The 22,389-nt window shown below is 41.0% G+C and overlaps 1 protein-coding gene across 4 annotated transcripts in view; it reads right to left on the reverse strand.

The window, feature by feature from the left end:
- Positions 1-22,389, reverse strand: part of LOC108891706 (thymocyte selection-associated high mobility group box protein TOX) — a 134,646-nt gene that overhangs the window by 27,810 nt on the left and 84,447 nt on the right. For 2 of the 4 annotated variants that reach the window (XM_051071166.1, XM_018688979.2), the window contains exons 2-3: positions 18,627-18,719; positions 10,042-10,101 (exon numbers count right to left, since the gene is read on the reverse strand). In XM_051071166.1, coding sequence (XP_050927123.1) covers positions 10,042-10,101; positions 18,627-18,719 — 153 coding nt within the window. The remainder of the gene's footprint in view (positions 1-10,041; positions 10,102-18,626; positions 18,720-22,389) is intronic. The other 2 variants (XM_051071167.1, XM_018688980.2) reach the window with 1 other exon arrangement.

Below are 22,389 nucleotides of genomic sequence, written 5' to 3' on the forward strand. Positions count from 1 at the left end.
AAAATGAAGATCATGTTTGGAGGGACCTTGTAAAGTGACGATCATCAGTGACGATCATCAGTCATATGTGACATTGAGCAGCATATAGACATGCCATTTTCACCTATTTTTTGAGAGCTACCTGCATTGTGTTTGTTTTGAGTTTGCAAAAACTGTCAAATATGCAAAGTTGGCATCAACGCTTGGTAGGATTCTTCATTTACTTTACTTGTTCAGTTACTGTAGTTTACTAGAGAAGGCAACAACAGCTTAAAGTCCTGCTTTTTCTGACCTCCACCACTGTTTAACTTCTTACCTTGATGTACACTAGAGGCGTATGCCAAGGTGTGTCTGTACATACTGGGTGCGCTACAGGTGCAACATGGCACACTTCTGACCAAGACCCACCCAGCGGTGCAACAGAGTCAGAAGTTTCAACCAGAGAGGGCAGTTAGATACTCTATGAGAAAACATTTATAATTAATTAAGGTCACTCTGTGAATAAGATTTTTTTTTTTTTCAGGAAAGTAAGGTATAGCAAAGTATATATAGTATATTGTTTAGGTACAGAAATCTTTTCCTGTTTTGAAACTGTTTTTCGACAAAGTGCATACATGTTTTCATCCTCAGAGCAAATTAAATTCACAAATGACTGGAGTTCATGCTGTAGCCATTATTAGCCAGGCAAAGCAAACAACTGAAATTTCACCTTGTCAAGCTTGTAAGCTGACAAGTCTCTGCTACCAAACACAGCTCCACCATGTCAAGTTATCTTAAGTAATTAATTTATCTTAAATGGAAACAAATTAATCTGTTCAGCTAAAAGTTTTCTTGCCACAAATGGCTGGGAAGATGAGATGAAGTCATTAGCTTGGTGATGGAGTCATTCATGGCCTATGAGGTGTTTAGTGGAAGACAGCTCATCTGGGAACAATGATGTGTTCGTCAAAGGGAGGAGAATGAAAATATTGCACAGTACACCAGAGAGTCTGTCATGGCTGATGAGGGGCAAATTGTCCAAAGACAAGAGCTGTCTGTCTTTGATGGACTTTGTTATTACAGCTTCAGTGACTGACACACTCAAAGTGTTTCTCACAAAACACAGATAAGGTTTTAAAAATAACTAATCAGAAAAAAAATCACTTTTGTGTCATAAAACCACATAACTTTGAACGAGTATACAATGTCCTATGAAAAGTCATCTAGCCATATGTTACTTTGTGAAAAAAATGACAAGGCAGCACAGTTTTGGCGACAAACAACAGCTGGCCATGCATACATAAAGGTCTTTGCGTCCACTCTGTGTATTCCAGATAGATGGATGGCAACAGTAAATCTTTAAAACATCTTATGGGGAATTTCAAAATTCACCTTCAAAGATCAACCTTGCAGAGCAGAGAAAGGGCAGAAATCAAACTCATCACTTGAGGCTGTTGAGCATCGCTGATACCATTACAGCGACAGTCTGCGGGGTCCACAAAGGCTATCTGACCTGGCTTTGAAACGACAAGGAACTCCATTTGGGTGATGTATCAAGAGAAGCAGACGGTGTAGTACAATGGAAAAAGAATGGAAAAGCAGACCCACCGGTCTGACTGACAGCAAGACAGAACTGGGATAAGTGAAGTGTGCAAGGAAGGGAGGGGTAGTGGTCTGATAGTAGCTCAGGGTCATAGGTAGCGTCCGTCACTAAAGGACAGGTGGGCTGTGGTGGGCTTCGACCAATAGCAGAGGAGTGAGCTAACCTCTTTCCTGCTCCCCCATGCACTGGTAATTCTCTCAAATGTCACATCAAAATGGATCTCATTTAGGTGGGTAAAAAGAACCTGACTCTCCATTGCAGATGTGGGTGGACCTGCGGTGGATTGCGCCTGAACTCCAAAAACAGGGCTGCAAAGGAAGTACTTTGAAAAGGTGTGAAAAAGAGCCAGGTGCCAAACATTTATGTCAGTTCAATTTAAAAAAAAAAAAAATCACAGTTATGGATCAAAGATGAAGGGTGAAAAAATATCTCTGCCCTTTGAACCAAAACAGAGAGAAACAGAAAATTCTTTAATGCTTCGGCCAAAGGCTGTATTTTTTTTTTTGACAAGGGTGCAATACTGTGGTCTCAGCCACATTTCCTATTCTTATTCATTAGAGAGAATCGTATAAATAAATAAAATATGTTGTCTCGTAGTCACTCATCCCCCCCAAGGGAACATGGAAGCCCCAGTAATCACATATGGCACAATAGCTCGCCCATAATCCCCTTTATTTTTATTTTCATGATGTCACTCTCTTTAAGCCCCTTGCTTTATGAGTCGCAAACGGAGTGGAGAGGGGAGGAGAGGAGGAGCAGAGAGGAGAGGAAAAAGCAAGGGAGGGGTGAAAACAAATGATGTGGATCCCTCATTGTTCTTTCTCTATGCCCTCATTCCAGTCAGGGTAATAAGAGAACATTGTGATTTACTGTCAGTGAAGCGCAAGAGTGCATCAGAGAGAATCCACTGCGGCAGGGGCCATTAAAATAGATTTAACTTCCCACAGTATTAGGCCAGATGTCTACACTTCTATTATATTTCAATCAGCCATGACCTTGGTCTCCATATGATGAGAAAGATCACTTGGAGAGAGGGAAAGAGGGAGTGAAAATACACACGGAAAACCAATAGAAATATCAAACTACTTAGTCCCACTAAATCCCTCTGCTCCATCGTGCAGCGTGCACAGAGAGAAGCTGGGACCGAAATAGAGCTAAGGTTTCAAGTTCTCTTAAAAGAGTGTATGAATCACTGAGTGCACTCTCGCTGCCGATAAGTTGCTGTTTTTTTTGGGGGGGAGTGCTACTTTTCTGCGGGGTATGTGTATTTGAGGAGGGACCAAGGGAGTATGCCAAAAAGAGTGGGACAGTGGGCCGTTTGATGTTCTTAAAAGCTTCACATATCAACAGAAAGATGAATCTGTTCATAGTCTTCGAACAAGGGAAACAATGACTTCTCACATCACCATGGATGCCTTTCTTTGAACATTTCTCTCCAGTATTTTTTCATCCTGCTGTTTACTCTGGACTCACCAATATTTCTCTATTCTCGGTAAATCTTTTATATAATTTTTATAAAATCCTTACCCTGTGGTAGAGTAAGGACTTCCATCCATTTGAAAGCAAAGCAGAGGTCAGTGCTTGTTCTGTCTCAGAGGCTGATGGTAATTGGACTTATTGGCTGACATGGACTGACCTACATAAAGAACTACCGATCCCTGGTTACAACTGTAACTTACCATCCCTCCTAGCATGGGCGTGGATGTTGAGCGGATGTTCCTCTGATGTTCCTCCAGCATTGTTTTCAAATATCGACATCCCAGTGCTGGTTTAGAGCTGAAAAAAAAACTGTTTCCAGCCTGAATTCATGATGCTGAAATTGTATGCTCTCTTGAAAATTAAATACACGCCGTACAGTATGTATCTCTACTTCATTCTCGCGACCTTGCCGGCAGCTCTGTGCAGCCTCAAAGAGGGAGTGAGATGTGTTGGCGTTTTCAGACCCTCAATTTTCATTTTTCATCCTTTGTCTCAAATGTCCCCCTAACTTTTTCTTGCAGGGTAAGGATGCAACGATGGAGGATAGAAAGACAAACACATTCACTGAAGCATAAGGGGTGGGGGTGGGGGGGTGTTGTGAAGTGAGAAGAGTGTTGCAGTTGTGGTGGTGGGGGTATAATGGTACGCTGTGAGTCACTATTAAGTAACGGTGCCTTTTCACATCAGCATCGCCCACATTGGGTGTGCGGTGCCAGGGTGTACTGAGGTGTCTCTGACTCAGAGAGAGAGAGAGAGGGGGAGAGAGTGAGAGAGAGAGAGAAAGAGAGAGAGGGAGAGAGGGAGGGGGGCTGGTCATACCAGCAAAACAACATCTGGATTTTTATTAATGGTTGGTGGACAAAACATCATCATGTCAACTGCTTGTAACAGAATTAGTCATTTTTCTTCAACAGCCAGCACAGTTAGCATCAACCACGCCCCATATACTCTGTGTTTTTTAAGGCACTTCAGCCACAGACGTTACCTGATGTGACTGTAGCTGCTGCAATAAATAGACGGTGTGGTGTATAAGGGATCAGACTTGAAACTGCTTCACTAGAATAAAAGTGAACATGGAATTAAAACCTATATAATTTAGAGGTTGTTCAACGAACTTCACTTCTAAAAAATTAAGGTGTAGTTATTTCCTTTGATGTGCTATGCATTATTACTTTTTATATATGTCTATATACTTAAATGCCATTAAAGGTGAACATGAATTAAGAGTGATGAGGGATGTGTATGAAGTTAAGCTGATGTGTGTGAGAGCCATATGTTTTCAGGAGAAAGGAGTTGCTTGGATGAAGGCGAGTGAAATAACAGAGAAAGAAGGAGAAACACAGAGAATGAGAGAGTGTCAAAGTTAAGAAATACACAAAAATAAACAGACAGAATGGAATGGAAAAATGAAGAGAGAGAGAGAGTCTGTATCCAACAAGTGAGGTTTCTATTCTAATCTCAACCATCAGCCACTGTTCTCTTGCAGCCGGCCAAATCGATAGAGACACACGGCTCAGCAAGACACCTGGAAGCACAAAACACAGCAGCACAAACAGGCTGAAACTTGCTGCTTCTTCGAAGACCAGTGGCCTCTGAGCTTCCCCTCCTGCACAGGAACACATTGCAACAAGTACAGCACAAGAGAGAGGAAGAGACGCATAGAATGACTTTCCCTCTTCCTGCCACTGGCTTGTTTTCTCTTTAAAACTCCATCTCTAACCAGCCATTGCTCTAAATCTCCCCATTTTTGTCTTGAATTTTCCTTAATCTATCGCATACACATGTACACACATGGTCATGCTTCCATATAGACTGATTATAGGGTGAGGAGTAGCCAGCCAAAATATACATTGAGGTTCAAGTCTGCACAATCACTCAAACAGTTCGGGCCTGATATGAATCCAAATGTAGAACATTTTTGTCCATTATACAAAATTAGAATATGTGTGGGCGTGGTTGAAGGCAGCCATTTTGGTTTTGGCTGTGATCATTCTCACGCAACTATCACAGTGCTGTAAAAAAATACACACCGCAGTCAGCATTATTTGGCATGCATGTGAGTGATAGCCTGTTAATCAGACTCAACTGCCATTTTCACTTTATTATTCGGTCTGAAATCATGTTCAAGTGAGTTTCAGTCAGCACAGAAGCTGCAGTAATGGTTGCTTTAAACTGAATTGCAAGTTGAATTGCAACAACACAGAAAGATGATGTCCCTGTTTTTTTACATTTGTGGAATCAGCAGTTATTGAGCACAACATTGGACATGCATGTATTTGAATTGTAGAAAAATGGGCAGCATTTTGAGTGTCCTGAGAGAGGCTTTATGTGTGTGATTTAAAACTCTGTGTTGCTGAGAGAACGTTCTCAGTCAATCAGGATAATAGAGATGTTTAATAATCTTTAATTCAACAAACTATCCCCTCAGTCTCTTTGTGTGTGGGTGAATATAAACAACGCTGATCAACAAAATAACCCACCCACACTTGTGCGTATAGGCTGAAACCTCAACAGATGAAACAAATGAAAAACATCAATATCATCAAAACGTCTGGGAGCTCCATATGTGCAGCTCGTATGCATATCTTGTACAGAAACCATACAATATTCAAAGCCATGAAAACATCTTGTTTGAATGGACAGATTGTGTCCAAGCATACAGTAAACGGCCCCTCTAAAGCTGTTTCTGATTAGCGGTTTTCTCTTTTTAAAAGCTCGGAGATGTTATGTGTAATGCAATCTCCTGGCAGTGTCAAACTGCTACCTCAGTGCGTATGCTGTGGAAGACCCCAGACATGCAAACAAAGGAGTCTCTGTTCTGGCTGCATGCACCTTTTTAACAGGCACACATCATGTAAAGGCTTGGGTGGGCATATTAATGCACTGTTAAAACTTGCATTAAGGCTCCCTTCTGTCTTTTTCCTTCTCTTTGAGCATTTTCCTCAGAACCACAGAATAAAAGTCTATTCACACAGAATAAACAGAAGGGAAATAGTAAAAATATTACTGCCTTGCATCTTAGCATGTTGTTTTAATAAACACAGCGGGGGAATGCTGGGATAAAAATGAGAAACACATTCAAAAAATGATATATATACACTCTAGAATGTAAGCACATGTGCAGCATATTCATTAAACAGTAAAATCACCATTTCAAATTGATGCAGAAAATGATTCCATATTTGAACCTCTAATTTGTCTGATTTAATGTACAAGGAACTTCAAAAGCAAGCCATATGTAACAAACCACTGCACTGCTAATTCATACAATTAAACACCAATTAAGGAATGACTGACTCACATGCACCTCAAGCAGTCAGAGTTATCACTTTTGTAAGATGTACAGAGAAAATGCAGACATTCCTTGGATGTGGTGGCTTTGAAGGTATTTATAGGTTAACCTCCTCAGACCCTTTTACCAATTAATTTAAATTTAGGAGAAGGTAGTGCCAAAATTTCAAGATCAGTGCGTACAGGTCGCTTATTCGTCATACACAGCCCAATCTCACATCTTTTGATTGGTTGTTCTTTCGGACCAACAGTCCAAAACCAAAGATATTCATTTATGCAAAAAAGACAAATGTTGGAGCCAGAGAGATTAATCAATCATCAAAATAGTCTTTTTTTTTTTTTTTTTTTTTAAAAAAAACAGATTTTAATCAGCTGATCAATCAACATTTTTTCAGCTCTAGTTATCATTTGGGTGTTTCATGGTTTATATTTCAATAATTCAAATTTTGAAAACATATATAAGATTGAAACTTGTGCTTAACACTTTATGCAACCTTCATCTTAAGGACGAAGAAGCTCCCTCTTTCAAATTTCAAATTAAATCTACTGTATTAAAGGATCGGAAGCCAAACAGTGAACCCTGTGTTCAGAGGGCTATTCACAACTGGTGTGTAAGCCTCTATTTGACGGCACTGACAGAGCATCAACTGCAACTGACATGTTTTGAAAAGCCCAAATTGCCTTATCCACTAAGAAGGTATTTGTTGACACAACACTGCAAACCTGAAGTGGGTGTTGATGATTGACACATGACCAGTGCAGCAGAGAAACTACAAGGCTGTACACTTATCCCAATTAGCACACATCCATGTTTGCATGCAAAGTGACATAATTAGGGCAGACTGGGAAATGTGGCTAACAACGATGGACCTCATAGTCTGTGATGTGTGCTATAAGTAGACAATAAGCTGCTAGAGCTCCCTCTCGACCCCTCATTATAGTCACTCAATCCCAACATCAAAGGAAAGAAAACCTTTTGGCTATAGGATGACAGTGTGTAGTTGTGTGGGTTTATGAGAGAATGTATGTGTGTGTGTGTGTGTGTGTGTGTGTGTATGGGTTTATGAGTGTATACATCTCTGTGTGTGTATTTATGTGCACATATGTTCTTGTTCATCAATCTTTGCAAGGGCCAATTTAAATTTTACACCCTGAAAGTAAGCACATTCTTGGAAAGTGACGACATTTTGGCTGGACCTCACATCTTCAAAGGGCTGTTTGAGAGTTAAGACATAGTTTTAGGATTAACATTACAGTTAGGTTTATTTTGAAGGGTCAGTTCAGACAAATTACAAAAACCCCCTCTTTCATGGCAGGTAGGTCCAGTAGCAAGGTCTGTGGATAATCCAGACTGATGACCAGAAAACTGTTTCTGGAAATGTTAGGATTGCAGTTTGGTAGTTGGAATGGTTATGATGAAGGTTATGAACTAGGGAATGCATTATGTCAATGTGTCAGTATGAACATATGTTTGTGTGTTTATGCGTAGTTTGTATGTGAATGAAACAAAGACGTCTATTCGCACATGTGCTTATAACTTATGAATAACTTTGTGTCAGAAAATGCGTCACTTCCTATTACAACATACAGTATGTGTGTGTGTGTTTGAGTGTGTGTACGCGTGTGCCTCGGCATCTTCAGCCTTCTGGCTTTGCCCTGTGACTCTCTGACAGAACTTGGCGAGGCGCTAATTGACGAGAGCCTCCACCTCTGCGTGTTTTGTCAGAACATGAAGGCCTTGCTGCTGGATCGACAAATCCTGGAGCTCCAATTTCTGCCATATGTCCGGCCATGTGTTCCCATGTACCAGCTGGGAGCGCTCAGCAGTGCGCCTGTCTAACTCACTGACTGTGTGACTGGGACCACACCGCTGCAGACTGAGACCAGTGCTTCAATGAACCTGGAACAGTGAAATGTTGCTACTAGTTTAGCTGTGAGCGACCTGTTTAGCACAGTGGACTGACATGGCACTAACACTGTTAGGGTGGATGGTTTAATCCCTCTGATTTTAAAGATATATGTTATGTTAATGTGCTTTGGATGAAAATCATCTATCAAACGGCACGTGTTTTGTGGAGGTTAAAGGGATACTGTGGCTTATGAGGAATTAAATGTTCTTTCCCGACTTAGTGAGAAAGAGTCACATTTCATTTTTTTTTTTTTTTAAGAGTGGTGCTGTGAAAAGGGATTCAAGACTACCCATACCAATCACTGATAGGGTAATATTTTGCTTTATGTGCAATGGCCATGTTATTTTCCAAAGTTTGCCTTTACATGAAACTTAAAATATCCAGTAGTGTGACAAACTGACCGTCTGCCCATTATCTTATATGTTTCAGACACCCGGTGAAACATACATTCATCTGGCCATACAAGCTCCATCTTGGTGGGCAAAAGTGGATTAGAAGCTGTGTGGCAAAAGACAGCTGTTTAAAAACTGACCCTAACATACTGACTTAATCTGTGGATTTGTGAAAGTGATACATTAAAAAAAACAAGACTAAGACTCTACAGGCATGCCAGTGGCTTTGTGAGGCTGTACTTAGGGACAGTGGTGCTAAATACTCAGCTAAATACAAAGGTCACCATGCTAACCTGCTGATGTCTGGCATGTACAATGTTTACCATGTTCCCTGTCAACAAGTATAAATAAAGTTGATATTCATAAACCAAAGTACAGGACAATTTTTGACCTGATGTTGAAAAAAAGTCAGGGGATCACCAAAGACTGTAGGCTTCATCCTCTGGGAACCATGAATGTCAATGTCAAGGCAATCCATCTAAAATCTGTTGAGATATTTCAGTCTCAACCAAGGTGGAGGACTGTCAGATAAACAGACCCAAATACAGACTGACAGAATGACATTGCCATCCTTAGAGCCTTGCCTGCTAGTGTGGCTAAAGATCTTTTCCCGCCAGTCCTGCATGTCTAGCCCTGCATGTCTAACCCATGTAGGGCTAGGCAGTAACAAAAACAGCCTCAGAAGCCTGAGTGGTGGAACCCAGGCAACCATGATGGATCTGGTAGTGAAAGCACATTTTCAGTTATGTGAATTTTTTGCCTTACAGTTGCAGACCACCAGCTGAGCCATTTGTAGGGATTATTCGATCGATAAAGTTTTAAAGTTTAAAAGTACATTGAATGGAGAGATTAGCCTTCAGTAATTCATCTCAGTTACTTGGCAGTTGATGGATAATTCCCTCTGTAGCTCCTCACATTTTTCCTAATATAGGGAAATTAGGCAAACTTTACCACATATTGATGGATGGTATTTAAACATATGTTATAATTCAAATATTCATACAGGAGCTAATTTCACAGTTAAAGAAGAAATTAGATTATGTCAAACATCCAGTCCAGTTTACATGCATATTCATGCTAATTTCAGTTCCCAACAGAGGTTAATGTGAATGTGATGTAATTTCACATGTCATACCTACAACAGTTAATAATGACTGTAACTGTCACATTTACCAGTTTTATCTGGCACTATCTCCATTTACAACCAACACCATCTCCAATTAATGAGCACTCGCAAATGTACACATTCAATATTTTCCAATTCTTCCCATGACATATGATTCTATAAACTATTCTAGTAAAGTGCTGACACCTGAAATACTGAAGCTAATAATGTGACAGTTTACTCAGAAATCTATCTGGGTAAGTCAGTGGGGTTTTTCAGGGGAGAAAATGCAGGCTGCCTTACCTGGTTTGGCGACCGAAACTCTTGGTTATTGTCATTCATGTACATGTTGTCACCATCAAACTGTGGACAGAAATAGAGAGAAGAAATAAATATTTTATGCAAAAGGCAGTTTGGAAAAAAAAAGGGTGCTGGGGGAGGAGGTGCAATGAGGAAAAGCTCTTTACGGGTGGCCTGAAGTGTGAGACTAATGACTTTGTCACTTTGGTTAAACCTCGTGGTGGCATGGCGGCGTGGGTAATTACTGTTCGTCAGCGGGCCGGTAATTAGGCGACATGAGCAAAGTGACGAGAGATGGGCTTTTCCCTGTGGGCTCTGCTCTGTGTGACTGTGTGTGTGTGTGTGTGTGTATGGAAGAATAAGTGTGAATGAATCTCTGAGTGCATACAGTAGTAAAGCCTGCGTGAGTCGGTCTTTGAAGCTGTGGATCCAGTGTCTGTCTAAGTGTGCCACACAGTGAGGGTATGCTATGTCTTCAGGACTGAGCTAATCGGGCAATGAGAAATCACTTGCTGCAGGAGCCAAAACACCGTTTGACACGGGGTTAGGACTTGCATAACAACAAATGACCCTTGACCTCCTAGGGTGTTGGGAAACAATTCAGGGTCACCAGTTGAGCACTACATGCAACGTGCTAGCTCTGATGTCTGGCGTGTTGGTAAGCTAAATCCCTGAGGAATTCTCCTACTGAGATCAGCTTTGAGTGGACTTCCAATGAAGAAAGAAACAACACAGATTCTGTTTTTACTGTAGCTCCAGAGAAAATGAGATTCTGGCCCACTAACAGCTCAGTAACTAAACCTGTGCAGTGTCAAGGTGAGTGAGAAATTGCTACCATGTTAAGAGGAGCTGTATTATGAAATGCCCTTGGCTTCCAAAGGCATCAAGCTTTGTCAAACCACGCTTGCAGCAAATGGAACAAACCTTGACTTGGACTGGATAATAACGCTCATGAACACATACACACAGATGCGCAAAAACTCAACGTGTCAAATAAAGCCTCTTTTTTTGTTTGCTGAATGAGGTCATTTTTTTTGTTATATCAATGCACTGAAAACTTGGGAACAGACAGCAGACACAACATGATCAAACCAGACAGCATTCCATGTCAAATTCTTCAGATGTGAAGATATGGGGGGCCCTTTTCATTTGGGGTGATGTGCTTTGAGCCTACGGAGAGAGCGACTGAAGACTTGAAAGATAAACACATGCTGGATATGAGTGAACACAAAATGGATCATAAAATATACCTGCTCAAAACAATGCCCAACTAGGTAGACTAATGGACGGAAATGGGCAGAATTCCTGGGGGGTGAAATCTAATATCTACCCTAGTAGACAGGAAAAAGTCGAAGAAGCTAAATGAGCATGTGAGTGGTGAGAAAGAGAAATTACTGTACATTATTGCAGTAGAAAGGCCGGGGGGAATGAACGCCTGCCTTGGGGCAATGGTTGGTTAATGATGCACATCGTGGAAGCCCTTGTGAGGATTCACTTGGTTATTCTAATGATTACATTTACATTCAACCTCATGTGCAAACACGAAACCGAGACAAGTGCTGCATATACACTGCATTTAAGCCTCATTCACACCTCACATGATTACACCTAGCCCACACTGGAAGTAAAATCTACATGTTTGTTTCAAATGAAACTGAATGATGACTAATTGTTAAATGCTATATGCTGGAGATGAAGGCGCTAATGTGCTTAATGAAGCATGGGGGCATCTATCACCTGACTAATCCACAGAGAGAAGTGACTGTCACTCTCTGAGAGGGCCAACATGATGTTGACCTTTGTAAACTCTTTGCTCCTCACATGAAAGCCTCTTGTCCTCTCCTAACTGAGTAATTTCATTCCATTGTAATCCATTTTGATATTACTGGTGACGTAAAGCCATTGTGAGAGCTTCTTTAGGATAAGATTCTCCCAAGTGAAAAGAGAGTACAGTTGCTGCATAACAGCATTTTTAACCACAAAACACTGCCAGATCTTGTATTTGAGCTCATTTTGAACACTGAATTCTTCAGGTGCAAAGGCTTATTGCTGTTTCTTTCATCTCTAACGGGAGAAATGAAGTCAGACAATCCTCATTTTTGCCAATTACATCTGTAATATAATATTCACCAAAAAGGCCAAAGACAGCCTAGAAAGGTCAGCCATTTTGTGCTTCAACATGGCTGCCCATATATTGCAATGTAAAGCTGTTTTCCCCCTGCTCTTCTCTCAATAGCTCTCCTTTGCACTGCCTCGCTCTCCCACTTAAAATGCCAATTTATCCTCGGCTCAATGCTATCAGCTCTGCCATTACTCCACATTTACTGCAGAAATCATCTTCTCTTTCTCTGTTGTTCCCTTTCTCTTCATCTTCTCCCTCTTACTCTCCTCTCTCACTTTTTCCATCTTTCTCTTTCCGCTGCCTCTCTCTTCCACTCTTCCTCACTCCCACCTTGCTGCTGCTTCTCTCTCTCTCTCTCTCCTCTGTTCCCTTTCCCATGTTCTCATCATCCCCACCTCTCTCCGTGTTACAACCTCCCTCTACTTCTCTATCTCCCTCCCCATCCCTCTTCCCCCCCTCTTCCCTCTCTTTCTTCAGTGGGCCTTGGCATCGCTTTCTCATCGGCAGTCTAATTGGGCATTCTGCCTGAGACAAGGGCCTCATTAAGCAGTAATTACACACATGTTGTTTTCGGCAAACATCTCTATTTGGATTGCTTTGCATGGTAATTGTTCAGCAGGGACCACTGCTCGCGATGTTTCCGTGACACACGTGGTGCTGTAAGAGAGGAATAAAAACATGGAGAAGAAGGACAGAGGAGAGAGAGAGAGAGCGAGGGGTAGAGAGGGAGATGGGGGGGTTGGGTGAGGAAAGAGAAAAAATAATTATAGGTTGTGGAGGGGAGACAAATTGAGAAATAAAGAATGCATACATGAGAGAAGAAGGATGAGAGTAACAGTGAGGCAGAAACGAGAGACTGAAAGGATGAAGGCGACACTGAGGTAGTAAATAGAGAAAGACAATGAATAAATGACAAGGAAGGAGGTAGACCGATCCAGTGTGAGAAGAAAATGAGGTGGAGAGAGAATGAAAAAGACGTAGAGAGTGAGTATATGAGGGAAAAAAGTGAGAAAGTAAAGACAGTGACAGAGAGAGACAGAGAGAGAGAGAGAGAGAGAGAGAGAGAGAGAGAGTCCCAGAACTAGGTCATGCCTTGCAATCATCGACAAAGCTGAGCGTTTCAAAAATAATGAAGCCACAAGGTGGAAGTAATGCTAACTAGCATATCCAGGGAAAACATGTAATATTTACACAGTGCTAATGGTGCAATACAATGCTCGGATCTTTTCATCTTGGAGCGCACCGGTGAGACGGCTGGTGGCAGTATTGGAGGCAAAATTACAGACTCCAGTGAAGATTGTTTTTGATTGATGGACAATTCATATAAGCTCCTCATAAGGCCTTCGAGGCAACATCTGTTTGTGAAGGGGGTGGGGTGGAGATGAACTGCTTGTTTGCCTGTGTAATGTCGTAACTGTCCAGTCATTAGAGAGAAAAATTATCTGGTAATGATGGCAAAAAAAACTTTATTTTGAAAGCAAAGAAACCAATTATCTAGGAAGCAAAACAACACATTATTTGACATAGACTTAGATGACGTGATCTAATGAAATACACAAACAACACTGTAACGTACCGTGGATGATTAACTGTTTTTATGTGTCTCCTAATATTAATAACTACGCTATAATTCAAGTTTATCTATACAATGTTTTATCACATGTCTCTCTCTCTTTCACTTTTCAAAAGGTGGAAAACTAACTAAGCAGATTTGCTCAAGTGCCCTTTAAATAACTTCATTTGTACTTTAAGAACAAGTACATTTTTCAGTTATTTGTAAACTTTCTTTACTGCAGATTAAGTCTTATTTATGTTTTATAAAATATGATGCATTGTTACAGATCAAACAAGTAGTATAAAAAGCATAAAAAGCAGTGCATAATCCATCTTGACCAGTTGAAAAATGAAAATGATGCTTCTAAATGAATGCTTTGAAATTAATAATTGAACGATAGAAACAGTACCCTCTGGAAAGGGCAAATTCTTTTACCTGATACAATTTTTACAATGTGTTTACTTTGTGAATGTATTACTTTTAAGCAAATCATCTTCCACCACTGAGCTTTATCACCATATCATATATCATACAGCACATGTAGTGTCATAAATGGCATGACAAGATGTAGCTCAGAATAAAAAAAGGGAAGGGAGTTCTACTTTTACAACCAACATTCAAGTAGACCATTACAACATCTGTAAAGGTCGGACAAAAAAAAAAAAAAACCCAAAAAAACCAAACACACAAACAACAACAATAACAAAAAAAAACATACAGTATCACACTAGGGAACAAGCACAGCAAACTTTTAGAACTTTTCAATGTATAAAAGGGAATCTATAAGCAGAATGTGTGATACTTGTGACTTTAAAAGCCTTCGCCAGTACACCAAGTCTCTAAAAATAATTCTCTCACCGAGCGGAATTAATAAGCCCAGAACAGTACACAGCCATTCTGTGAAGAAAGGGGTGTGGTGGTGGTGGTGGTGGTGGGGGGGGCTCATGCAATATGTATGCCTGTTTGAGCACCCTTCTTCCTCATCTTCCCCCTCCTCTCTTTATTTCTCTCTTTACATCTCTCTCTCCCTCATCCTCTGTTCAATTAAGCTGGAGGAACGACCTAACAAACCTGAACCTGAGACAATGTGCTGCTGAATTTTGATGCTGCCTAAGTTGTCACTGCTGGTTCAAAGCCAGACGAGAAGGATGAGACAGACAGACAGACACGGGCAGCACAGACAGAGGAGTGGAAAGACAAAGAGGGTGAGAGGCAAAAAACAGTGAGAGAGAGCAAAGAAAGAAAGAAAGAAAAAAGGAAAAAGGAAAGAAAGAAGGAAAGACAGTAGACGCTATAGTAAATAGATTTCCAGAGTTGCATGGGATGAGGAGAGAGAAAGAGGGAGAGAAGAGAGACTATAGTAACAATTCTGGTGTTGCACCACGCCCCAAGCAAACAATGAACATGGGCAAACAATGAACATGACACACACACACACGCGCGCACGCACACACACACACACAAAGCCCATAAAAAGCACAGCCTGTGGCCATGGCGACACATGCTCTGTTGTCGTTAGATAAGGGAAACAGGGCCTCTTCCTGGGTGTGAGAGTTTGATCCTACACACAAACTACACACACTGTGCACACACAGACACACAACACGTGCACACTCAGCTGCAGCAGCACTGGGGTCATTTCCACCAACGCCCAGCATCTTATGTATCCTCACCTTTATCGACTGCGCAGTTCATTTTCATATGCAAAACCTAGGCCACGTTTATGCTCCGGTCAGCGGACCACATAGACAGCGTGATCAGATAGATACACGGATAGATACACGGAGCAGCTTCCTGTATCTCTCAGTGGGATTTTGATGGAATTCGGTTGGGAATTCGCTGGCCTCATGCAACCCTAGAAAGTATTTAGCTAGGAGGAATTGGAAACATGAATCTGTACTGCGATTCCTCTAAGGTCTGTCTCTAAAGTGTTAAAAGACATATATTTATACGTATATATTTTAATATTTTGTTATATTGTCAGTGACAGTGTGATCCATCAGCTCACATCTAATGAGCATTGGCTCAGTTTGTTATGATTCGGTCTAAAGCATTCCACAGTGAAACAATAGAGACACACAAAAACACACAGCACCCTCCCTATCAGCAACAGCTTGAAAAAAAAAAAAAAGCAGGTTCCAACCGCTTCCGGCTCCACCTATACCTTGTGATGTGTAAAAATGAAAAAGGCAAGTTGAAGCTCTCATTCATCCACTTTCTGTTGCACTGGAGCAACCACAAAACAGAAGCAACAGTCAACAGCAGAGATGGTGAGAGATGGAAGGAGAGATTGAGGAGAAAGGCTGTGTGTGTGTGTGTGTGTGTGTGTGTGTGTGCGCGCGTGCACGCATGTGTGTGTGTGTGTGTGTGTGTGTGTGTGTGTGTGGAGGCCAGGTGGGGTGGTGCTAAATCAGGTTTTGTTTCCACCATGAACTCGGGTTCACTGAGAGTAAATTCACAGCAAGATAGAAATCTAAATGGTGATATTTTAGTGCACGAGAGGTCACAAGTTTTAACAGCAATCACAGGTCAATGGCTTTAAAAATGTTTTGAAAATAAGTTTTTCTATTTTTATTTTTGGTTATATTTCTCTGTCTTATTTAGCAACCATTTCTAATAGTGGTATAATTTCTGCTCCAAATACAGTCAAGACAAACAAAAACATGATAACAGTAATAACACAGATGTTGTGTGAAACTGAAGCTTACAATAAGTTACTTAATTTGTGGTTGCAATTGGTAGTAACTAAAAATGGTGACATGCCGTGAGTAAACAGCACACAGTGACTCATGTTTACCAACCTGCCATCTATGATTGTTTCATACCAAGATATATTAGGGCAGATGATTTTTTTTTTTTTTTCTCAGTCCTGTTTTCAGAGCCAAATGGCAGACAGACTAAGTTAGAGACTGGTGGTGAACAAAATGGAGCATTTAGTAGCTAAAGAACCAGATATTCCCCTCAGCCGTTGGTGGAGACCAAAACTAGAGCTAAAGCAGAATGAATAGTAGATCAGTGTAGAGTTTTCAGCTTGTTTCTGCTGTCATGGACGTTTGTATCGCAATTTCAATCTTGGTTTCAGAATCATTACACCCCTACTATTTGACTTCAGTATTGAAACACAGCTGCATCTCTCAAAGTGTTACAGGTAAGTCAACATATAGTTTGATTGTACGCCATCAGTATAGTCAAGATGTTTGTCTAAAAAACTAAAACAGTGCACAAAAGAGGTCAAAACCATAGAGCACACCGCGTGCAAAGGTTTAACAGAAAAAGATATGTCAGACCAAAGTGCCACCCACACAACCTCCCTCATCCTGCCTTGGTGGCCTTCAACGGCCTGTCTAACCATTGCTGGGAAACACCTTCTTACCATCAAGAACAGTAGCATCAAATGGAATTAAGAGCTAGCCCCAGCAGGTGCAGTACTGCTATACTTAACAACACAGGCGCTACTAGGAGGAAAGTAGTTATCCCACCAGTCTACCTGACACATAGTGTCTGGGGTAAGAACATATGTGTGTGTACTTGCACATGTGTGTGTGTGTGCAATATGTGTGTCCATACAGTATGTGCATGTCTCTATGTGTGTCTATGTCAGTGAGGTTTCTCTGGCAGCAGGAGAGGATGCAGAGCACAAGCCACTTTTAACTGACTGGGGTAAACAGCAATGAGAGAAGATAAAGGGCAGAGTGAATGTCACATTACCCCAGCCCTTTGCCTCTGCTCACCGCAGCATCAGATAACTGCAGCAGAGAAAAAAAAAAGTCTGGTTTCCTCTAGCATATAATTGGTTATCTTATTGCAATCTGCTGCTCTCTTGCCTCTGCACAGAATAAAGTATGAAAGAGCAAAGGGAGAAGACGAAAAAAAGGTAAAGTTTGACTGTTCTGGCAGCGACTAAAATAAATCATTACGAGCACACATCAACGAACATCAATATTTCCATGGGTGTGTCCATTGTTGGGAGAAACACAAAATGTTTTGGCTGTATGTTGGTCTGTGTCACCTTTACACACCAACATGTCCTGGACCTTAACATGCCGCACATAACTTACAGTTACAGAAGGTGGGAAGGAAGTGTTGTAACTGTTAAACTACTGATGCTGATAATAAGGTCGTGGTGTGCTCACTTTCAAACAGCAAATAATTATAGCACTAGTAGTGCATGCACAAAGCACAGTTTTACAGTTTACTTAATAGGGAAGTGTACTATATTATTACGTATATTTTCAGTGAAGTTTTAACAAAAGATATGAAATGCACAGGAAGTGTTGCAACATCTTATTCTGATAACAGGCTGCCTGAGTAAAGGTCTATGTTATATTTTGGACAATATGTGTTTCTTCTCTGTAAAATAAAGGTGTTTTATAGTCAATTATTTATCATAAAATTAAAAAGTTGTTAAAGATTAACTCTAAATATGTCAATGGTGCTTTCAGATTCAGACTTAATTTGTTTCTGTGGATGCCCACATAGTGTGACCTGAATGTAACAACTATAGGGCGTAATTCGCACCTTTGCATTTTTTCACACATATGTTGCTGCAATTAAGAAACTCCTGAAATCATCTGTAACTTCCAGTAAGTGTGTCTGTTTCTGAAAGCAATTGCATGCAATATTTGAACTATTTTGTGGAATATATGAAATCATTATTTTTTTTAAATGTGTCAACCTGTGTTTGTGTGTGTGAAACATGGACAGTATGTGCATGTGTGTTTTCTTGCAGGGAGTTTTGTGACTTTGAATACAAATGTCTCTACATGACAAGCAGTTTCATCACAACTCTAGCTATCCATCTAAAATACCACAGGGCCCAGGTCAGCGCCTTGGGGTACACCTTTCCAAATCAATTGGCTAGAACAAAGAGAGGAGGGTTCAGAAATCGGGGGCTTGGCTACTGTATCTCACCACAGCTGTGGGCAGTCTTTTCCTAGCTGGATTGATGCCTGGAGGGGGGGCAGTGTGGAGCCTAACCGCTCGTTCACCCACACTGTACCGGGCCTGTGGTTAGAGAGAGAGACAGCAGGGACAGAAAGAGAAGAGACAGAAGACAAAAGTGGGGAAGGAAACGAGATGGCGGGGCTTTAGTTTGCGAGGTACAAGCAGGGCATTTGTAAAGGAACATGTCAAGGGCCCCCCCCTCCCTCGTCAACCTTTCCCTCCTTCTCCCTTCCCTCCGATTGCTCTCCTCTTCCCCTCATGCCCAGCACACGCGTGCAGGGGGAGGAGTAATGACATGAGACTTACACTGTGACTCCACGCAGCGCCATGCTAGGGGAAGAATGGAGGTTAATGAGCTGACATCCCCTCCACCCTGAACACGCCTCCTCCCCATGCCCACCTCCCTTCTCTCTTACACACACTGACAAGCATATACACAAACCCCCTACAAGACGGTGGGGCTGAATGCTGGCACTGAGCCAAGGATCTGGAGACCAAAGGAGTATTATGGAGCAACGAGTGGATATGCACACTACAGTGCAGAATCCTTAAGTTATGAACTGTGAGTAATCTAATATAACTTTAGTATTATAAATATGACCTGCAATCATCAGCTAATGTACTCAAGAGTGCATTACATGATAAACTTTGGGTAAACTGAGGGTGGCACCATTTTGTTACCTACAGGGTTCATCCACTGCATCTACTGCGATTTTAGAACATCTCATGTACTAAGTCTGAATGATATGCTTATTATCTTAAGAGATATTTTGTTAACAGTTAAAATGTTTGAGAAGTGAAACTTTAAACCTGCACTTGATTACAAATCAGGGAATCCCCAAAAAACATTAGGGTTCATCCCTTGGGGACCATGAATGTGCATATCAAGTGCCAGCCTATTTAATGTTTCACTCTGAACCAACTTGTTTTTCAAAAAGGCAGATGGACTGACAAACAGACAGATGGACGGACCAACTGACATTGACACCTGTATAGTGAAACAGCTAGCATGGTTCAAAAAAGGCAAACCGCAAATGTCAGCATTTTACCAAACCCTATACAACTATAGGCAACTATTGACTTAAGAAAAGCTCTTAAACCCAGACCACAGACCACGGGTTAAACACATCATGCTATTGTAGTGCATACAGTTCTGTGAATAACCAATCAGGACTTCACATGCTCCCCTATTTCTTGGTTGTCACGTGGTGGCATGTGGGTGTATAAGATGTTAAATAAAACCTCAATGGCCTTTAAGTTGCATCACCGGAAAACCGACATGTAAAGGTGACAATTTTTAACAGATAAGAACTCATCTGAGCTGAAGCATGCACAGACATAAATGAAGGAAACAGAAAGGTAAAAAACAGTGGGGCTCAAAGGAAAACATTTTAGCGACTAGCTGACTGTGAGTTCATGTAAACAAATGACATTTGTGTGATCCTATCTGAAGTTAAATGAACAGATGCAGGTGCACTCAACACTGACATGAGGCAGATGTATTTGTTTGACAGTGAGACATCCCAAGACTGTTGGAGGTTAATTTATGTACACTGACTGAGCATTTTATTAGGAATGCCATACTCATACTGGGCTAGGGTTTCCCTTTCCTCTTAAAACAGCCTCAACATGCTGAAAATGTTTTATTTGAGATTCTGGTCCATATTGACATGATTGAATCACATCATTACTGCAGATTTGTCAGCTGCACAGTCATGTGGTAAATCTACTATTCTACCACATCCCAAAGGTGTTCAACTGGATTCAGATCTGGTGACTGGGGAGGCCACTGAAGAAAAATTCAACTCATTGCCATGTTCATGAAACCAGTTTGAGATGATCACGGTGAATTTGTGACACGGTGCATTATCATGCTGGAAGTAGTCTGATATGCTGTGGCATTCAAACGATGATAGATTGGTAGTAAGGGCCCAAAAGTGTGCCCAACATTTGCCATACCATTACACCACTACCACCAGCCTGTGGTTTTGACACAAGGCATGTTGGGTCCATGGATTGAAGCTGTTGACACCAAATTCTCACCCTACCATCTGCCTGTTGTATCCCATCTGCCTCAAGGTTTGACATGTTGTACATTCTGAGGTGCTTTTCTGCTCTCCACAGTTGTCAAGAGTGGTTATCTGAGACACCGTAGACTCTCTGTGAGCCTGGCCATTCTTCTCTGACCTTTCTCATCAACAAAGTGTTTCCATCCAAACCAACAATCACACCATGGTCAAAATCACTGAGATCACATTTTTTTTTCCTCTTTCTGATGTTTGATGTGAACATTAATTGAAACTCCTGACCTTTATATGCATGATTCTATCTATGCACTGCACTGTTGCCACATGATTGGCCAATAACCAGATAACTGCATGAATAAATAGGTGAAGAGTTGTTTGTAATAAAGTGCTTATACACATGTAAAATAAAAAAATATCCTTCATTATATAAAGGAACATCACCAAAAGCAGAATTGATAATCGTGCAGAAAAACACTTTCACAGAGCTTGAAAACAATGGAAGATAGATGGTTAGTCATTAGCGCCCATTGTGAATCTTTCGGGTGAGTAATTTGTGGGAAGGCTTGTACATTTTTAATATTCTTAAACTGAAGAGCCCTAAGAACACAAACTCCATAAAATAATAACAGGCATTTCACCTTAGCACTATCTGAGCCTCTCAATTATTTACCACTAATGAATTGCCTCGGGCAATATTCTTCCTAAGTACAATATCAACCATCCCAGAGAGGCTGAATCAGCTCGCTCAAATACTTAAATACATTTACTCAATTATGCTCACTGTCCCTAATATGAAAGAGACAAGAATGTACAAGCTTTCTTCTTCCCTCTCTTCCACATGCTCAGATTCAGCCATGAGAGTTCAAGAAAATTCTCATATGCACAACAGCTCTTATTATGATTAATTGATAAAACAATTTCATTGAAAAAGCAATGGCTTCTCCTCTGTTTTTGCATCTGTGGTGTGGGAGGATACAATAAAAGGATGTTTGCTGTTGTAGTGGTGTCTAGCCTCAGTAACATAACAGTGTTGCAGGCCAGTTGCCAGGCATTGCACTTTGCAGCCCAACATGCCACCTGGAATATCTTCTTGTTGTCACATAGCTGATGAGCCTTCAGGGGGCCTGAGGGAGCCTGAGAGCAGAGCGTGGGGAATCACACTATCGGCTTCCAAGACATGTAACCAACAGGTAGGAGAAGGATGGGAATAAGTAGGAAGGGTATGGTATGACAGTCAAGTAACACAATATCAGTGTGCAATAATTGAGTAAGTAATTAAGCTACCATCCTCTACATTCTCAAGTCCAAAGACAAACATACTGAGTGCAACGCCACAGTCGCTTATAGATACTTTAAAATAAAGTCTCTACTAAGTGCGGGGAACTGTAGAATAACCTTCAGTATATAAACTCATTACCTAAGTGAATGTAAAGAGATTCTACCATCTGTTAGCCTCATCTATAGGGGCCGACTTTATACTGGGGAAAAGAGTGCATCTGTGTGTTTGTGTGCTTTAGTCTACTAATTGTGCTTTAGCTGCAACTGATTATGCTCTTATTAATCCTTTCCGAAAGCAAAAACACATACTCAGACAAGCTCTTCTTCTCTGTACTCTGTACTGTTATCTAACTTCCTCCCTCACAAAAAACTAAACAACAAAATGGATTTATCATGTGATCCCTATAGAATATGACATATTTATT

This window comes from Lates calcarifer, linkage group LG6 (assembly GCF_001640805.2).
Source record: "Lates calcarifer isolate ASB-BC8 linkage group LG6, TLL_Latcal_v3, whole genome shotgun sequence".
In the NCBI taxonomy this organism is placed as follows: domain Eukaryota; kingdom Metazoa; phylum Chordata; class Actinopteri; family Centropomidae; genus Lates; species Lates calcarifer.